The sequence below is a fragment of the Acomys russatus genome, chromosome 23 (genome assembly GCF_903995435.1).
Source record: "Acomys russatus chromosome 23, mAcoRus1.1, whole genome shotgun sequence".
NCBI lineage: Eukaryota > Metazoa > Chordata > Mammalia > Rodentia > Muridae > Acomys > Acomys russatus.
Genome location: NC_067159.1, coordinates 10,005,217 through 10,017,642, shown reverse-complemented (window position 1 = coordinate 10,017,642; position 12,426 = coordinate 10,005,217). Strand labels below are relative to the sequence as shown.

General features: G+C 49.5%; 1 protein-coding gene across 1 annotated transcript; it reads left to right on the top strand.

The window, feature by feature from the left end:
• The first annotated feature begins 248 nt into the window (after nucleotides 1-248).
• Nucleotides 249-10,898, top strand: LOC127206317 (chymosin-like). Its single transcript, XM_051165595.1, has 9 exons — nucleotides 249-310; nucleotides 2,230-2,380; nucleotides 3,274-3,391; nucleotides 3,794-3,912; nucleotides 5,860-6,059; nucleotides 7,632-7,745; nucleotides 8,484-8,628; nucleotides 9,169-9,267; nucleotides 10,721-10,898. The coding sequence occupies exons 1-9, from the start codon at nucleotides 249-251 to the stop codon at nucleotides 10,850-10,852; spliced, it is 1,140 nt and encodes a 379-aa protein (XP_051021552.1). The 3' UTR covers nucleotides 10,853-10,898.
• The last annotated feature ends 1,528 nt before the right edge of the window (nucleotides 10,899-12,426 follow it).

The following is a 12,426-nucleotide window of genomic DNA, read 5'->3' as shown; positions in this document are numbered from 1 at the left end:
TTGACTTTTCCCAGCTTAAAGACCTGTGTACCCTTCAACTTTGAAGTTTTTTTTTTTTTATAGTGATAGACTTTGTAGCTCTTATCAGTGTGGGTCTTGGGTAGTGTGGGTGCTATCTCACTATGTTTGTGAAGTAGCCTGAAGTTGGGGGTGCCTCTGATGTCTGGGCATCCAGCCAGAAGGAGCCCCACTGTATAAAAGCTGCAAGGATGGGCACTGGCTAGAGTGGCAATTGCCTGTGGTCCAACATGAGGAGCTTCGGGCTTCTTCTTGCTGTCTTTACCATCTCTCAGAGCCATGCGATCACCAGGTGAATGTTGGGTCCGGGGGAGGGCATCTCAAGGAGCTTCCATGGGCGGGTGGACTGTCGCTCTTTCAGCCCTCAGTTTCCTTGGGGGAAACTCCAGGACTGCTGTCACTCTTGTCTTTACACTGAGGACAGGGAGTCAGGCAGGACAGGAAAGCAAGGTGTCCAGGAGAAACTACCCAGCATTTGGCTCCAGCTCTGTCACCTCTTGGATCGTCCATGCCTTATTTTCTTCATCTGCTATGAAACTAGGATTATCCTAGCATCCATCATTTAGGGCTGTTATGAGACTTCATGAGTTAATATTTACAAAATGCTTCAAATAGTGCTGGCCATACCATGGGAGCTATGTTGTATACACCCATTAAAGTACATTTCTTGGTGTAAGAGCTCCTTTAGAGAGGTCTGGAGGTCTCCTCCAAAGGTAACTAGGACATCACGATGCTGCCATGGACTACACGATTTGCATTTTACAGATGAGACCGTTGTTCAGGGAGTGTCCCTATGCTACCCAACACCACGTGTCTAGTAATGGAGGATCCAGGGCTCAGCCTGGCTGGCCTTGCACTCTTACTGCCCCTGCTCCCACCCTAGGTGATTATACATGTGTTCAGTCAAGGCTTGAACACAGAGGAGACTGAATGCCTTCCTGGTTGGATCCTTGAAAGGAGGTTGAGTGTCTTTGTCTAGTGAGGGCTCTCTGGGAGGGGGTTGTATCTTGACAATGAAGTTTTCCCACATCAAAGGTATGCTGGCAGCTATACTAGAGATAGAGCTGGAGCTAAGGACCCGCGGGTGAGTTCCAGGCAGGGCTGGCCTCCTGGCTCTGTGTGAGGTAGCTGCTGCAATCTGGTTATAGCTGGCTTCTCTATGGAAGAGGAGGCTCCTGAAGGCCCTGCATGGAACCTGTACTCTGGTAATCTCAAGTTGCCTTTTCAACCAGCTCTTAGAGAGGGCGACATGATTGTTAGAAGTTCTGGGAACTGTGGGATGCATAAAGTTCTACTTTGATCTACAGGGGAGACATAGATGGTCAAATCCAGAGTAAAGAAAGCATTGCAAAGGAATGATTAACCCGGTTGCGTAAGAAGAAACTGAAGATAAGGGCACTTGGACCCCACAGAGTGAAGATTAGAGTGCTCTGGCAGACCCCCAGTGGAAGTACAGAGGACTTGGGGAGTCTCCTGGTGGAAGCTCAGGGGGTGTGGGGGCTGTGGCAGTTTTCAGGTTCCCAAAGAACACAGCAGAGCTGGGTCTAGAACCCTGTCTTTTGCAGTTTCCTCTCTTGATCTTTTTCTTCCAATTGACTTGCTTTCATTATCCCAAACCTCAACTGGGCCAGCAGGTCCAGTTCTATGTCCTGCTCGTGGTGAGGAAATCTTTGATGAATTCTCAGCCACTGTAGTGAGAACAGTATTCAGAGAGAAGAGAAAAGGGATGGGCAAAGGGGGTATCACTGTCAGAAGCAGGTGCCACTGTGCAGGAGATGGCATTATCTCTGCACAGAGAGGTCCCTCCGTGTCCTTTTCACTATGTGTCCTCTGCACTTTGGACAGTGTTTGGCACCTAGTAAGGTCCCAGTACGAACTTGGTGACTGAGTAAGTGATGGTGTGTTAGTATCTTTTAAACCATAAGTAACAAAAACTTACTATGTAACGTGTCCTAAAAACAAATCAACAGAATCTCTACCACAATGAAGAAGAAAAGTGAAGTATCAGGGCATTGGGTTTAACAAAGCCAGAAAGTGACCTGTAAATCAACACAGAATCTATTATTCCACTTTGGGTTATGGCTTTTTAAATTGAAAAAATCATTGGCACTGCCAGCGGAACATTGGCTAGAGATTGGGCTGGGAACAACAGCGTGGGCATGGTTCATGGAGCCCAGTCTCCCTTCCTGTGACTTCTTTCCACCTCCTCAGGATCCCTCTGCATAAAGGGAAGTCTCTGAGGAACACCCTGAAGGAGCGCGGACTGCTGGAGGACTTTCTGAAGAGACACCCATATGAGTTCGTTGAGAAGGGTTCTAACACCGGGATAGTGGCCAGTGAACCTCTGATCAACTACCTAGATGTGAGTCTCTACAGGCCTTCTCAGGGTGAATTCTCTTGTCCCCAGGCTCTGGCCTTGCTAGAGAGTTCCCTCTTTCAGGAGCTAGCTGTGGCGCCTGTGCTGCACGGAGGCTACCTCCCTCCCGTCAGTACCTCTACCATGAGCCGGCAGAGCAACAAAGACAGCCCTCTGGTCTTCAGGGCCCCAAAAGCGCTGAAGAATGGGTTTGAGTTCAGATGACCCTTGTCATACAACCTCCTTCCAAGGGTCAGGGGAAATATGCCTTAGTGTGTGGTCATCAGATCTGGAGCGAGCAGGCGCTCAGTCTTTAGCTGCTAAGGCATGGATTCTAGTTTTCTCCTCTTCCCACCCAGGCAAGACTACCCTTGTCCTTTTTGGAGCCTTTTCTGGAGCCCTGCACCACTCTTGGCAGTAAACACCCGGCACTTTTGTGTCTGTGCTTTTATTTCTATATCTAGGTCAGAGTCCTACCCCAGTCTCAAGAGAGCTGGTGGGGGCAGGTGGAGCAGAAGCTTGCATGGGCTCCTGGAACTCTGCCTTCAGCAGATGCCCCACCGCTGTGGCTAGCTTCTTCCTTCCTTGGCAGGATAACCTCGTCTCTTTCCCAGGCGGGATTTTAGTCGTGGCTCATGATGTGTTTCTGATATGCTTCCAGCACTGCTGTGGGGCTTGGGGTGGGAGTGCAGAAGGGACCAAAGATGACAAGTCCTCTCCTGAGGACTCCTGTGTAGGGGGCGCCACCTCCTCCTTTCTCCTTCTTGATGCCCCCTTTCCCAGGTCTCTGAGTAGGAAATACAGGGCCAGCAGGCACCTGTGTCTAGCATCAACTCCCCCCCACCCCCAGTGTCCTCCATCCCTGACTACACCTCTCACCCAGAGCTGTCTGCCCTTAGAGCGAGTACTTTGGAACAATCTACATTGGGACGCCACCCCAGGAGTTCACGGTGGTGTTTGACACGGGCTCTTCGGAACTCTGGGTGCCCTCTGTCTACTGCAGAAGCAGGGTCTGCCGTGAGTGACTTCCCTCCCTGCCTACCCTTCTTGTCCCTTCCTTTTCTGTCCTCCAGATGAGAAGGATCTTGGCTAAAGTTACCCCGATAATGGAAAAATGGGCTTGGAAACCACACATCTGCGTTGTCTTTTCTTCTTCTTCTTCTTCTTCTTCTTCTTCTTCTTCTTCTTCTTCTTCTTTGTGTGTGTGTGTGTGTGTGTGTGTGTGTGTGTGTGTGTGTGTGTGTTTGGAATTACACAGGCAGGGGGCTAGGGGAAGGGGACTGGGCTTTCTTGACTAAACTATAGCCCCGGCTACCCGTTGTTGTCTTTTTACAAGGCCTAGTGAGGTTTTCTGCCCTGTTTGGGAATGTGGAGGGCAAGGAGACACCAAGGACCCACTAATCTGTGTTTCCGTTGTAGAAACCCACCACCGCTTTGACCCATCCAAGTCCTTCACCTTCCAGAACCTGAGCAAGCCCCTGTTTGTCCAGTATGGCACTGGCAGAGTGGAGGGCTTCCTGGGCTATGACACTGTCACAGTAAGTGAGGTGGCCACAGCTTGGACTCACCTGGCCTTTCCCCGCAGCTATCTCTTCCCCAAGATACCCTAGTTCCCATGAGCTGTGCTTTTGGTGAGAAGGAGGATCCCTTAGGTCCTGTCCACTGGGTGATTCAAGAGGTGAGAATTCTGAGGGGGGTTCCCTTTGATAACCATTTCTGTGCTGCTCCCTCCCTTCCTCTGAGGCTTGCTGCGTCCGTCTCAGAGCACCACTTGAGCGCATCCCCAACTTCCTGGTGTCCATTTCCACATCTTGGCCAGACTTGTGGCTTGTGTCACTCAGTTTACTCCACTCCACGCTCACCCTGTGTATGGTGCCCCTTGGCCTGTTCTACCTCCAGCCTTCTCTTCTCTGCAGAATGTTACTCTTTCAATGAGGCCTCTCCACCATCCAGCACCTATGGCCTTACTCTGGCTTGTTTTTCTTCTGAGAGCTCATTGTCACCTGACATGTTCTATATCATGGCTTTTAGAAATCCATTGTTGGTCTCTCCTGTTGGGTAAAAGGGTCCCAAGGGCAGGGACTTTCTTTTGTCCATCGCTATATCCTCAACACCTTACATATGGCAGGTCAGAGATCCTCAATAATGCTTATTGGTTGAAAGAAAGAGAACTGAGTTATTTCCTGGCATTGAGCCATTGATCATTTATTCGCAGCATGAATGCACGCGCCTAGAAAGACAGCAGCGGGGAACAAGAGCGTGCACCTGCTTGCCTTGTGCTTTCCAGCAGAAGGCACTCAGGCAGGCCTGCGAGAGCATGGCCTGCACACGAAAGACCAAGCAGACTGCTCTGAACAGTTCTGAGCAGGGCTAGGAAGAAAACAGTATTGGCATATATGGAAGAGAGTGATTGGGAATCAGAGGATGGAGGTTTGGTAGACATGGTGGCCTGTGGCAAAGCTGGAAGCCAAGAGATAAACTTCCGGAAGCAAGGCTTGAGATGATCTGGGGTCAGCACTGTAGAAGAGCGAGTGCAAAAAACTAGGGATGGGGAGGAGCTGGAGCAGTGGAGGAAGGGAATAGAAACTGGCATGGGGGGTGCAAAGTGAGCTCAGGGACTAGGGGAATGGGGTTGATTGCGAGAGGCAGGACCAGAAGGGATGATTCCATTCTGCTTCTACTGGCAAGCTTGGTTTCAGATCTTAAAGCTCACGTTGGCTGTCCCATATGGAGGCCAATTAATTTTATGGGACAGAGCAGAGGTGGGAGAACTTCTTCAGCCCTTTGTGTGGCCCAGAGCAGGCTGGTAGACACATCTACCCTCCGAGAAATGGGCCAATGAAGAGCGGCTTTCTTTAGCATGGTACCAATAACTGTTCAATAAACAGACACTCAGTGAATGCTCAGTGGGTGTTCAGCGACTTAGGCTAAGCACTGACTTGAGATTCAGGCATTATTATTCCGTTTATCAGATAAGGGACTGAGGCCTGGAGAGAAACTTGTTCTAGCTCAGTCAGCAGATGACAGAATGGGACCCAATACAGCACCTGCTTTGTGCATGGTGATGCCTCCATGGGAGGACCACAGGAGAGGACCACAGGAGGGGACCACGAAGGCGAAGGTGCAGGTGTTTCTGCAGGCAGCATCAGAACACCATCATCCCAGTTCCTTTGGGCTTGTCCCCAACATGAAACCTGTGTCTGCACCTGACAGTCTCCTTTTCCCACTCCCCTCCTCACCAGTGCGATTCTTCAAAACCAAGTAGAAAGTGTAGAGGGCTCAACCCACTCCAATCTCTTAAGCTAAAGATAACCTCGCAGATTGTAAAAAAAAAAAAAAAAAAAAAAGGGAAGACAGGCTGTCGAGGGCTGGAGTTCTAACACTGGCCTGTGATCCCAGACTGGGCTGTCCTTGTCCCCTGGCTTCTCTGCCTCAGGCTGGATGATGGAAACCATCGTGACATTTTTAAATTTTCATCTTTGCAGGTCTCCGATATTGTAGTTTCCCACCAGACTGTGGGCCTGAGCACCCAGGAGCCAGGTGCCATCTTCACTTACTCTCCGTTCGATGGCATCCTGGGCCTGGCCTACCCTTCCTTTGCCTCCAAGTACTCGGTACCCATATTTGACAACATGATGAGTAGGCACCTGGTCGCCCAAGACCTGTTCTCCGTATACATGAGCAGGTAGGAGCGCAGCCACCGAGGGTAAGGACTGCTGGCTGAGGTGAATGGCTGCCCCTTGGAGACATTACCTGTCAAGGTAGCCACTAGCATTCAAACCCTTTCCATCCTGGGTTCCAGGCACCTCCAAGCCTCTGTCCAAAGACCCTACTGGCATCATTCATGCAGCTAGACTCTGCTAGGCCAAAGAGGAGATGACTTCCATTCCACCCCCATCCCAGTCCCTGCAAAGCAAAGCCTTGTGGGGGATGTGTTAGAGGGCTTGCTTAGCACGTGCAAGGTACCAGGTTCAATCCCTGGGACCACAAAGAATAACAGAAGCAAAGCTTGTTCCCGTCTCTAGATGAGGGCTTTTAAAGAGACAGGATCTCAGAAGTCATTTGTCAGTGCCTTTGAGATTCCCCAGCCCTGTGGAGTCCAGGCTTCTTCTACCAGGGAGAGAAAGAGAGCTATGCTTATTCAGGAACTAGTGTGCGAGCCAGGCCTGGAGCCCAGGGAACCTGCTACTTTACCTTCCTGCTCCTTGTGATGAGTGAGCTCCTCTCAGTCTGGGGATGAGGTGGGGGTGGAGTGTAGCTGGTTGCACAAAGAGAAAGAGGTCACCCCCAGGAGAAGAGGCTGGACAGCCGAGGAGAAGGAACCCCGAGCAAAGAGTAAAGTGGTACATTTCAGTCAGTCATGCGTGTAGATATTCATTCATTCATTAATTCATTCATTCATTCATTCCATGAATATTTACCAGGCCTTCTATATGCAGAGGTTAGGCCAGGACATGGGCATATATATATAAGCAGACAAGACAAGCCGGAAGATAAATTTTAGCAAGGGAACAGACAGCACACAGTCATTCACATTATAAGCAAGCAACTGTGAGAAGGGTGCCACAGGAAAGCACGGGGCATATGGGTACCTGTAAACATGAATGTCTACTCTGACATGTGTATGCATGTCTGTGTGTACATGTGTGAACAGGCACACAGGACAAGGCAGGGCAGACTTCACTGAAGATGAGCAGGAATTATCTAGGCAAGAGTCCAGAGAGCCAGAGTATTTTGGGCAGCAGGTACTATGTTCCAGAACCTGGGGGTAGGAAAGACTCAAGTTCTAGGAGGCAGAACAGCGTGAGATAGTGTGTGAGTGTGTCCCACTAAGCATGCAACAGCAGCCCAGAGGGAGCACAGGGGATCTGGCACTGGGAGGCAGTTTTAATCCAAAGTGTGGGGCCTTGTTGAAGATGCCGTTTCAATTTGCCTTGGGTGGAGGCTCAAGGGGGGTTCTGGGAAGACCCAAGGGCAGCAGCTCAGAACCTTGTGGTCTCCTGACCTGTGTGGTCAGTCACTACTTCCCCTCCCATGGCTGTGAGGAAATCAGGGCTGGGAGACTCAGGGCAGCAGGAAACTGCAGCTGAGTCAGAGTGAAGCCTGCCAGGGGGAGAGGCTGCTCGGGCTGTGGGGTTGGGTTGGGAAGGAGGCAGTGGATGGTCTTTGGGTCTCTACCCATCTGCCTCGGGATGGGACTTGGTGCTCCTCACCAGCAGGGTGTCTGCTACCACAGCGAGGTCTTTTTTGGTTCCAGGGGTGAACAGGGGAGCATGCTCACGCTGGGGGCCATCGATCAGTCCTACTTCGTAGGGTCTCTGCACTGGGTTCCCGTGACTGTGCAGGGATATTGGCAGTTCACAGTGGACAGGTAGGTGAGCAGAAGCTTGCATGGACCCTTGCTAGAGGCTGACTCTTGATGTGTGGGTATTGGGGATCGGGTGTCAGACTACAGGGCTGAAAACAACTGTACCCAGTAGCTCTGAGAGGACTGACTCGTTCTGATAGCTGGCTGTGAGGTCAGCATCCTTTGCGGATGGCTATGCTGCACATCCACTGCACTGACTTCCTGAAGGCACTGGGCTGAGTGGTTACATGGCTGTCTCATGGTTCCCACTGAACCTGTAGGAGGTGGCTGCCGGTATTGTCCTCAGTGTGTAGTCTAGAGACATGTGATTTGGGCCTCATGACCATCCCTTGAGGAAGTTAATTCAGGGATGTACCCATTTTGTTCATGAGAAGTCCAAGTGTACAGATGCTGGGAGACTTATATGAGACACGTATTAAGTAAATGACAGAGAAAACTTGAAACTGGATTTTCATTCATCTACTTAGTCCTCAGTGCACCCGTGGACTGCCATGCAAATGGATTGTTTTGCTGCTATTTGGACCCTTGCAATTTGAGCTGTTCTCAATTTAGTCACCAATTGAGGGGAAGTTGTTTAGTCTTTTCTCTGATCTTGGGAAGTTTTGGGGTTCCAACAAGAGGCTCAAAAGAAGGCTCCGGACCTCCCCCCTTTCCTGAGGATTCTGGCAGGGGTTGGAAGGATCCAGGGACAAAGGGATGGATACAGTTGGTACCCTAAAGCCCTTCTGTTTAACATTCCAGGATCACAGTCAATGGTGAAGTGGTGGCTTGTCAAGATGGCTGCCCTGCCATCCTGGACACAGGCACTGCCCTGTTGACAGGGCCTAGTAGAGACATCCTCAGTATCCAGCAGGCCATTGGAGCTGTGCAGGACCAGCATGGCCAGGTAAGGTCAGGTCCCCACTCCCCTCACTTCCGGAAACTCCCTGAATGAACAGCCCCTTTATACACAGAAGAAACATCAATGGTGACTGTTGGGTGAGGACATTTTATTAAAAGTGGCCAGTGTGTCCCTTTGAGCTTTAGTCTGTCCTTGCTGTGGGAGCACCATATTTTGCAGATATCATCGGGTCCTTGGTCCTCTGAGAGGCCACGCCTTTTGTGGCTCACTAACCTTTGCTGTACCTTTTTGATCTACTCTGCCCACTGATGCCATCCCTCTACCCCCTTTCCCTTTCCTGAGATACTTGTGCACTCTGGCTAGTCCGGTAAGGAAGACACGAGGCAAGCCTCTTTTTGTTCCACGCTGGGGTCTGTCCCTGTGTTGCTGAAAGCCGATACGTCCGGTGAGACCATGTTTTGAGACCCCAGCCTCATCTGGAGAGCTTCCCTGTTTCCCTCTGAGAAGAGTCACGGAGTGTGGAGGAAGGAGCTCTACTCCCTCAGTGTGTCTCTTGATAAGTGACATTCCTTTCTCTTCTCTTAGTTTGCTATCAACTGTTGGAGGCTGGGTATCATGCCCACAGTTGTCTTTGAGATCCACGGCAAGGAGTTCCCACTGCCACCATTGGCCTATACCAACCAGGTATGAGATCCCATAGAAGGATGCTATGGGTCCGCCCATCATCCCTTCCTCTGGGACTTTGGCAAGTCAGCGACGTCGGTGAAGATGCATGGTATAGGGCAGACAGATGCAAGGCCTTTTGAATGGGTCATGGTATTTATCACCTTGCCTATTTTGTGTGGCCACTATAGCTTCTTGCTGAACGAAATGGGAAATAGCAAGGACAGAGCACTACAGGCTTGGTGGAGGGATAGAGATTGGACCAAAGGAACCTCTATTCACTGTTCAAGCTTCCAAGCCCTAGTCATTTTGGCTGTTGCAGGACTGGTGGTCTCAATGTGGCCTGATCCTGAGTACCCCAAACTAATGATGATTAGGTTAATGAGTGTTGAGAGTATGACAGTAAGAGGTTGAAAATGTGGGGTACAGTACATGGAGTCAGGACTCGGAGCTACAGGGCCTCACCAAATCACCTCAGATCAAGTCAACTTAATTTTCTCTTGATTTGCTTATTTACTTATTTGTCTTGAATCCCAGCACTTGGGAGACAGAGGCAGAAGGGTTTCTGTGAGTTTGAGGCCAGCTGCAGTACATCCAGGACTACATCTAGAGACACTGTCTCAAAAAAAAAACCTACCAAGATTTTAATGTTTTCTTTTATGTATTTGATATTTCACCTACATGTATGCATATGTAGCATGTGTGAGCCTGCTGCCTATACAAGTCATGATAGGATGTCAGATCTCTTGGAACTGGAGTGACCAATGATTGTGAGCCACTATGTATGTGGGTGTTGGAAACTAAAACCGGGTTTCCTGAAAAAGAAACAAGTGCCTTTTAACTCCTGAGCCCTCTCTCCAGTTCATTATTTTTAAATTAATTTTTTTTTCTTTTTCTTTTTTTTTTGTTTTTTTTTTTTTGTTTTTGGTTTTTGGTTTTTCAAGACAGGGTAGCCTTGACTGTCCTGGATTTGCTTTATAGACCAGGCTGGCCTCAAACTCACATTGATCTGCTTGCCTCTGCCCCCAAGTACTGGGATTAAAGGCATGCACCACCACCACCCAGCTTAATTATTTTATTTTTAGTGTGTGTGTGTGTGTGTGTGTGTGTGTGTGTGTGTGTGTGTGTGTGTGTGTAGGGGTAGTGTATGCGCATGTGAATGCAGTTGCCTGTAGAGGCCTGAAGAAGACATAAGATCCCTCGGGGCATGGAACTGCACTTACAGGCAGTTTTGAGTCACCCTATGTAGGTGCTGGGAACTCTGGTCCTCTGCAAGAAGCAAGTTCTGGTACTTACTGAGCCATCTCTTCAGTCCCTACTTCCTTCATCTCTTGAGTATAATGAATCTTATTCTATGCTTACCTGGGAAAGTGATTTCATGGGTGAAATGAGACAGTAGAGAGAGTAATTGAGTGATGGGGTAGGAAGAGTCTTGCCATTGAATCCAGCTTCACCTCAGTCTTGTCTTTTCTAGAATCTGGGTTCCTGCTCCAGTGGCTTCAACCATGGCTCGAAGCTGTGGATCCTAGGGGATGTTTTCATCCGGGAGTTCTACAGTGTTTTTGACAGGGCCAACAATCGTGTTGGGCTGGCCAAGGCTATCTGATTATACAACACCACCAGACCATGTTTTCCTTGTTTTTGTTTTGTTTGTTTTTGTTTTTTTCGAGACAGGGTTTCTCTGTGTAGCCTTGGCTGTCTTGGACTCTCTCTTTAGACCAGGCTGGCCTCGAACTCACAGCGATCTGCCTGCCTCTGCCTCCCGAGAGCTGGGATTAAAGGCGTGCACCATTCCTTAAACACCCTCCCTCCCAATGATTTATCAAATGGAACACTTCCAATAAACGCTGCATTTCATCAAAAACCATTTTCTCTTGTTTTCAATGGCAGGGAAGCTCTGCAGCAATATAGGGTTGGGCTGTGTCTGCCATGTGGGCAGAGCTGTGGCCTCAGGAGCTGGGAGGGTTGGGGATATGGTTGGTGGGTAGAAACATTCATGAAGGAAATGCATATCTTGAGCTGAAATAGAGGAGACTAGACATGTGTTGTGCTCTTGACTTCCCCACTCTAGAGCTTTTAGAAAAGGGTATTTGAGGATTAGAGGCAAGGGTTTGGTATTAGGGCCGAATAGAGAACACTCAGCACATGGAGAGAATGCCTCCAGGCTGACAAAGTGTAGGACTTCATTGTTGATGCAGACACAGATGGGAGATGCAAAATGTCTTGGAAGAGTCCAGAGTCATAAGTTACAGTTTACTTGGGTGGTTGGAACCCTGGACAACATCCTACTCTTTCTTAGGACCGCAAATGACCATCAGTGCTCAGGGTGTACTCATATTGGCCTGCTCTGAGCCTGCTAGTTGAGGCCAGGTGCCAGTAGTCAAGTTTCCAGTGAGGGCTGGAGTGTCAAGTAGATGTGTCTCCACCCTCAGCCTTGCACATTCTTTCTGAAAGGGCCACTCTGGAGACCCAAACATCACAGAGTGAGAACAAGGGACTGAAGGTATAGTTGCTATTTTTTTTTTCTTCCATGTTGTATTACAACGGGCCCTTAGTCACCTTGGGGAACAGGCAGACAAGCTTCCAGGAGAGGTCTCCAGAGCTTGGAGTCTGTGTGGACTCTCTAGGAAGCATTCTTCTGGGGCCTGCATACATATGCCGCCACTCCCTTTTCTCTTTTCCTGTGCGTGTGTGTGTGTGTGTGTGTGTGTGTGTGTGTGTGTGTGTGTGTGTGTGTGTGTGTAAGTCAGAGGACAACCTTGAGCATCATCCACAGGAACACTGTCTACTTCTTTTGTGACACAGTTTCTCATTGGCCTGGAGCTCACCATTTAGGCTAGCCTGGCTGACCAAGGGAGCCCCAGGGATTCTCCCAGCTTTGCCTGTAGTGCTGGGGTTACAAGTGGGCACCATTACGCCTAGCAGCTTTACATGGGTTCTGGAGCCCAAGTTCAGGTCCTTATGCTTGCAAAGCAAGTGCTTTATTGCCCGAGCCATCTCCTCAGCCCTGGCCTGCCTTCATTTGACTGGCTCTTCCCTAAGACAATATGAGAGTTCAGACTCCTGTGATCTCAACTAGAGTCAGCCTTTTATAGTCATAGTGATGTCACATAGTGATAGTGAAGGATTAGATTGGGTTGTACTTGTGAAGTCAATTCACTCCCTCTTGGAAGAGTTCAA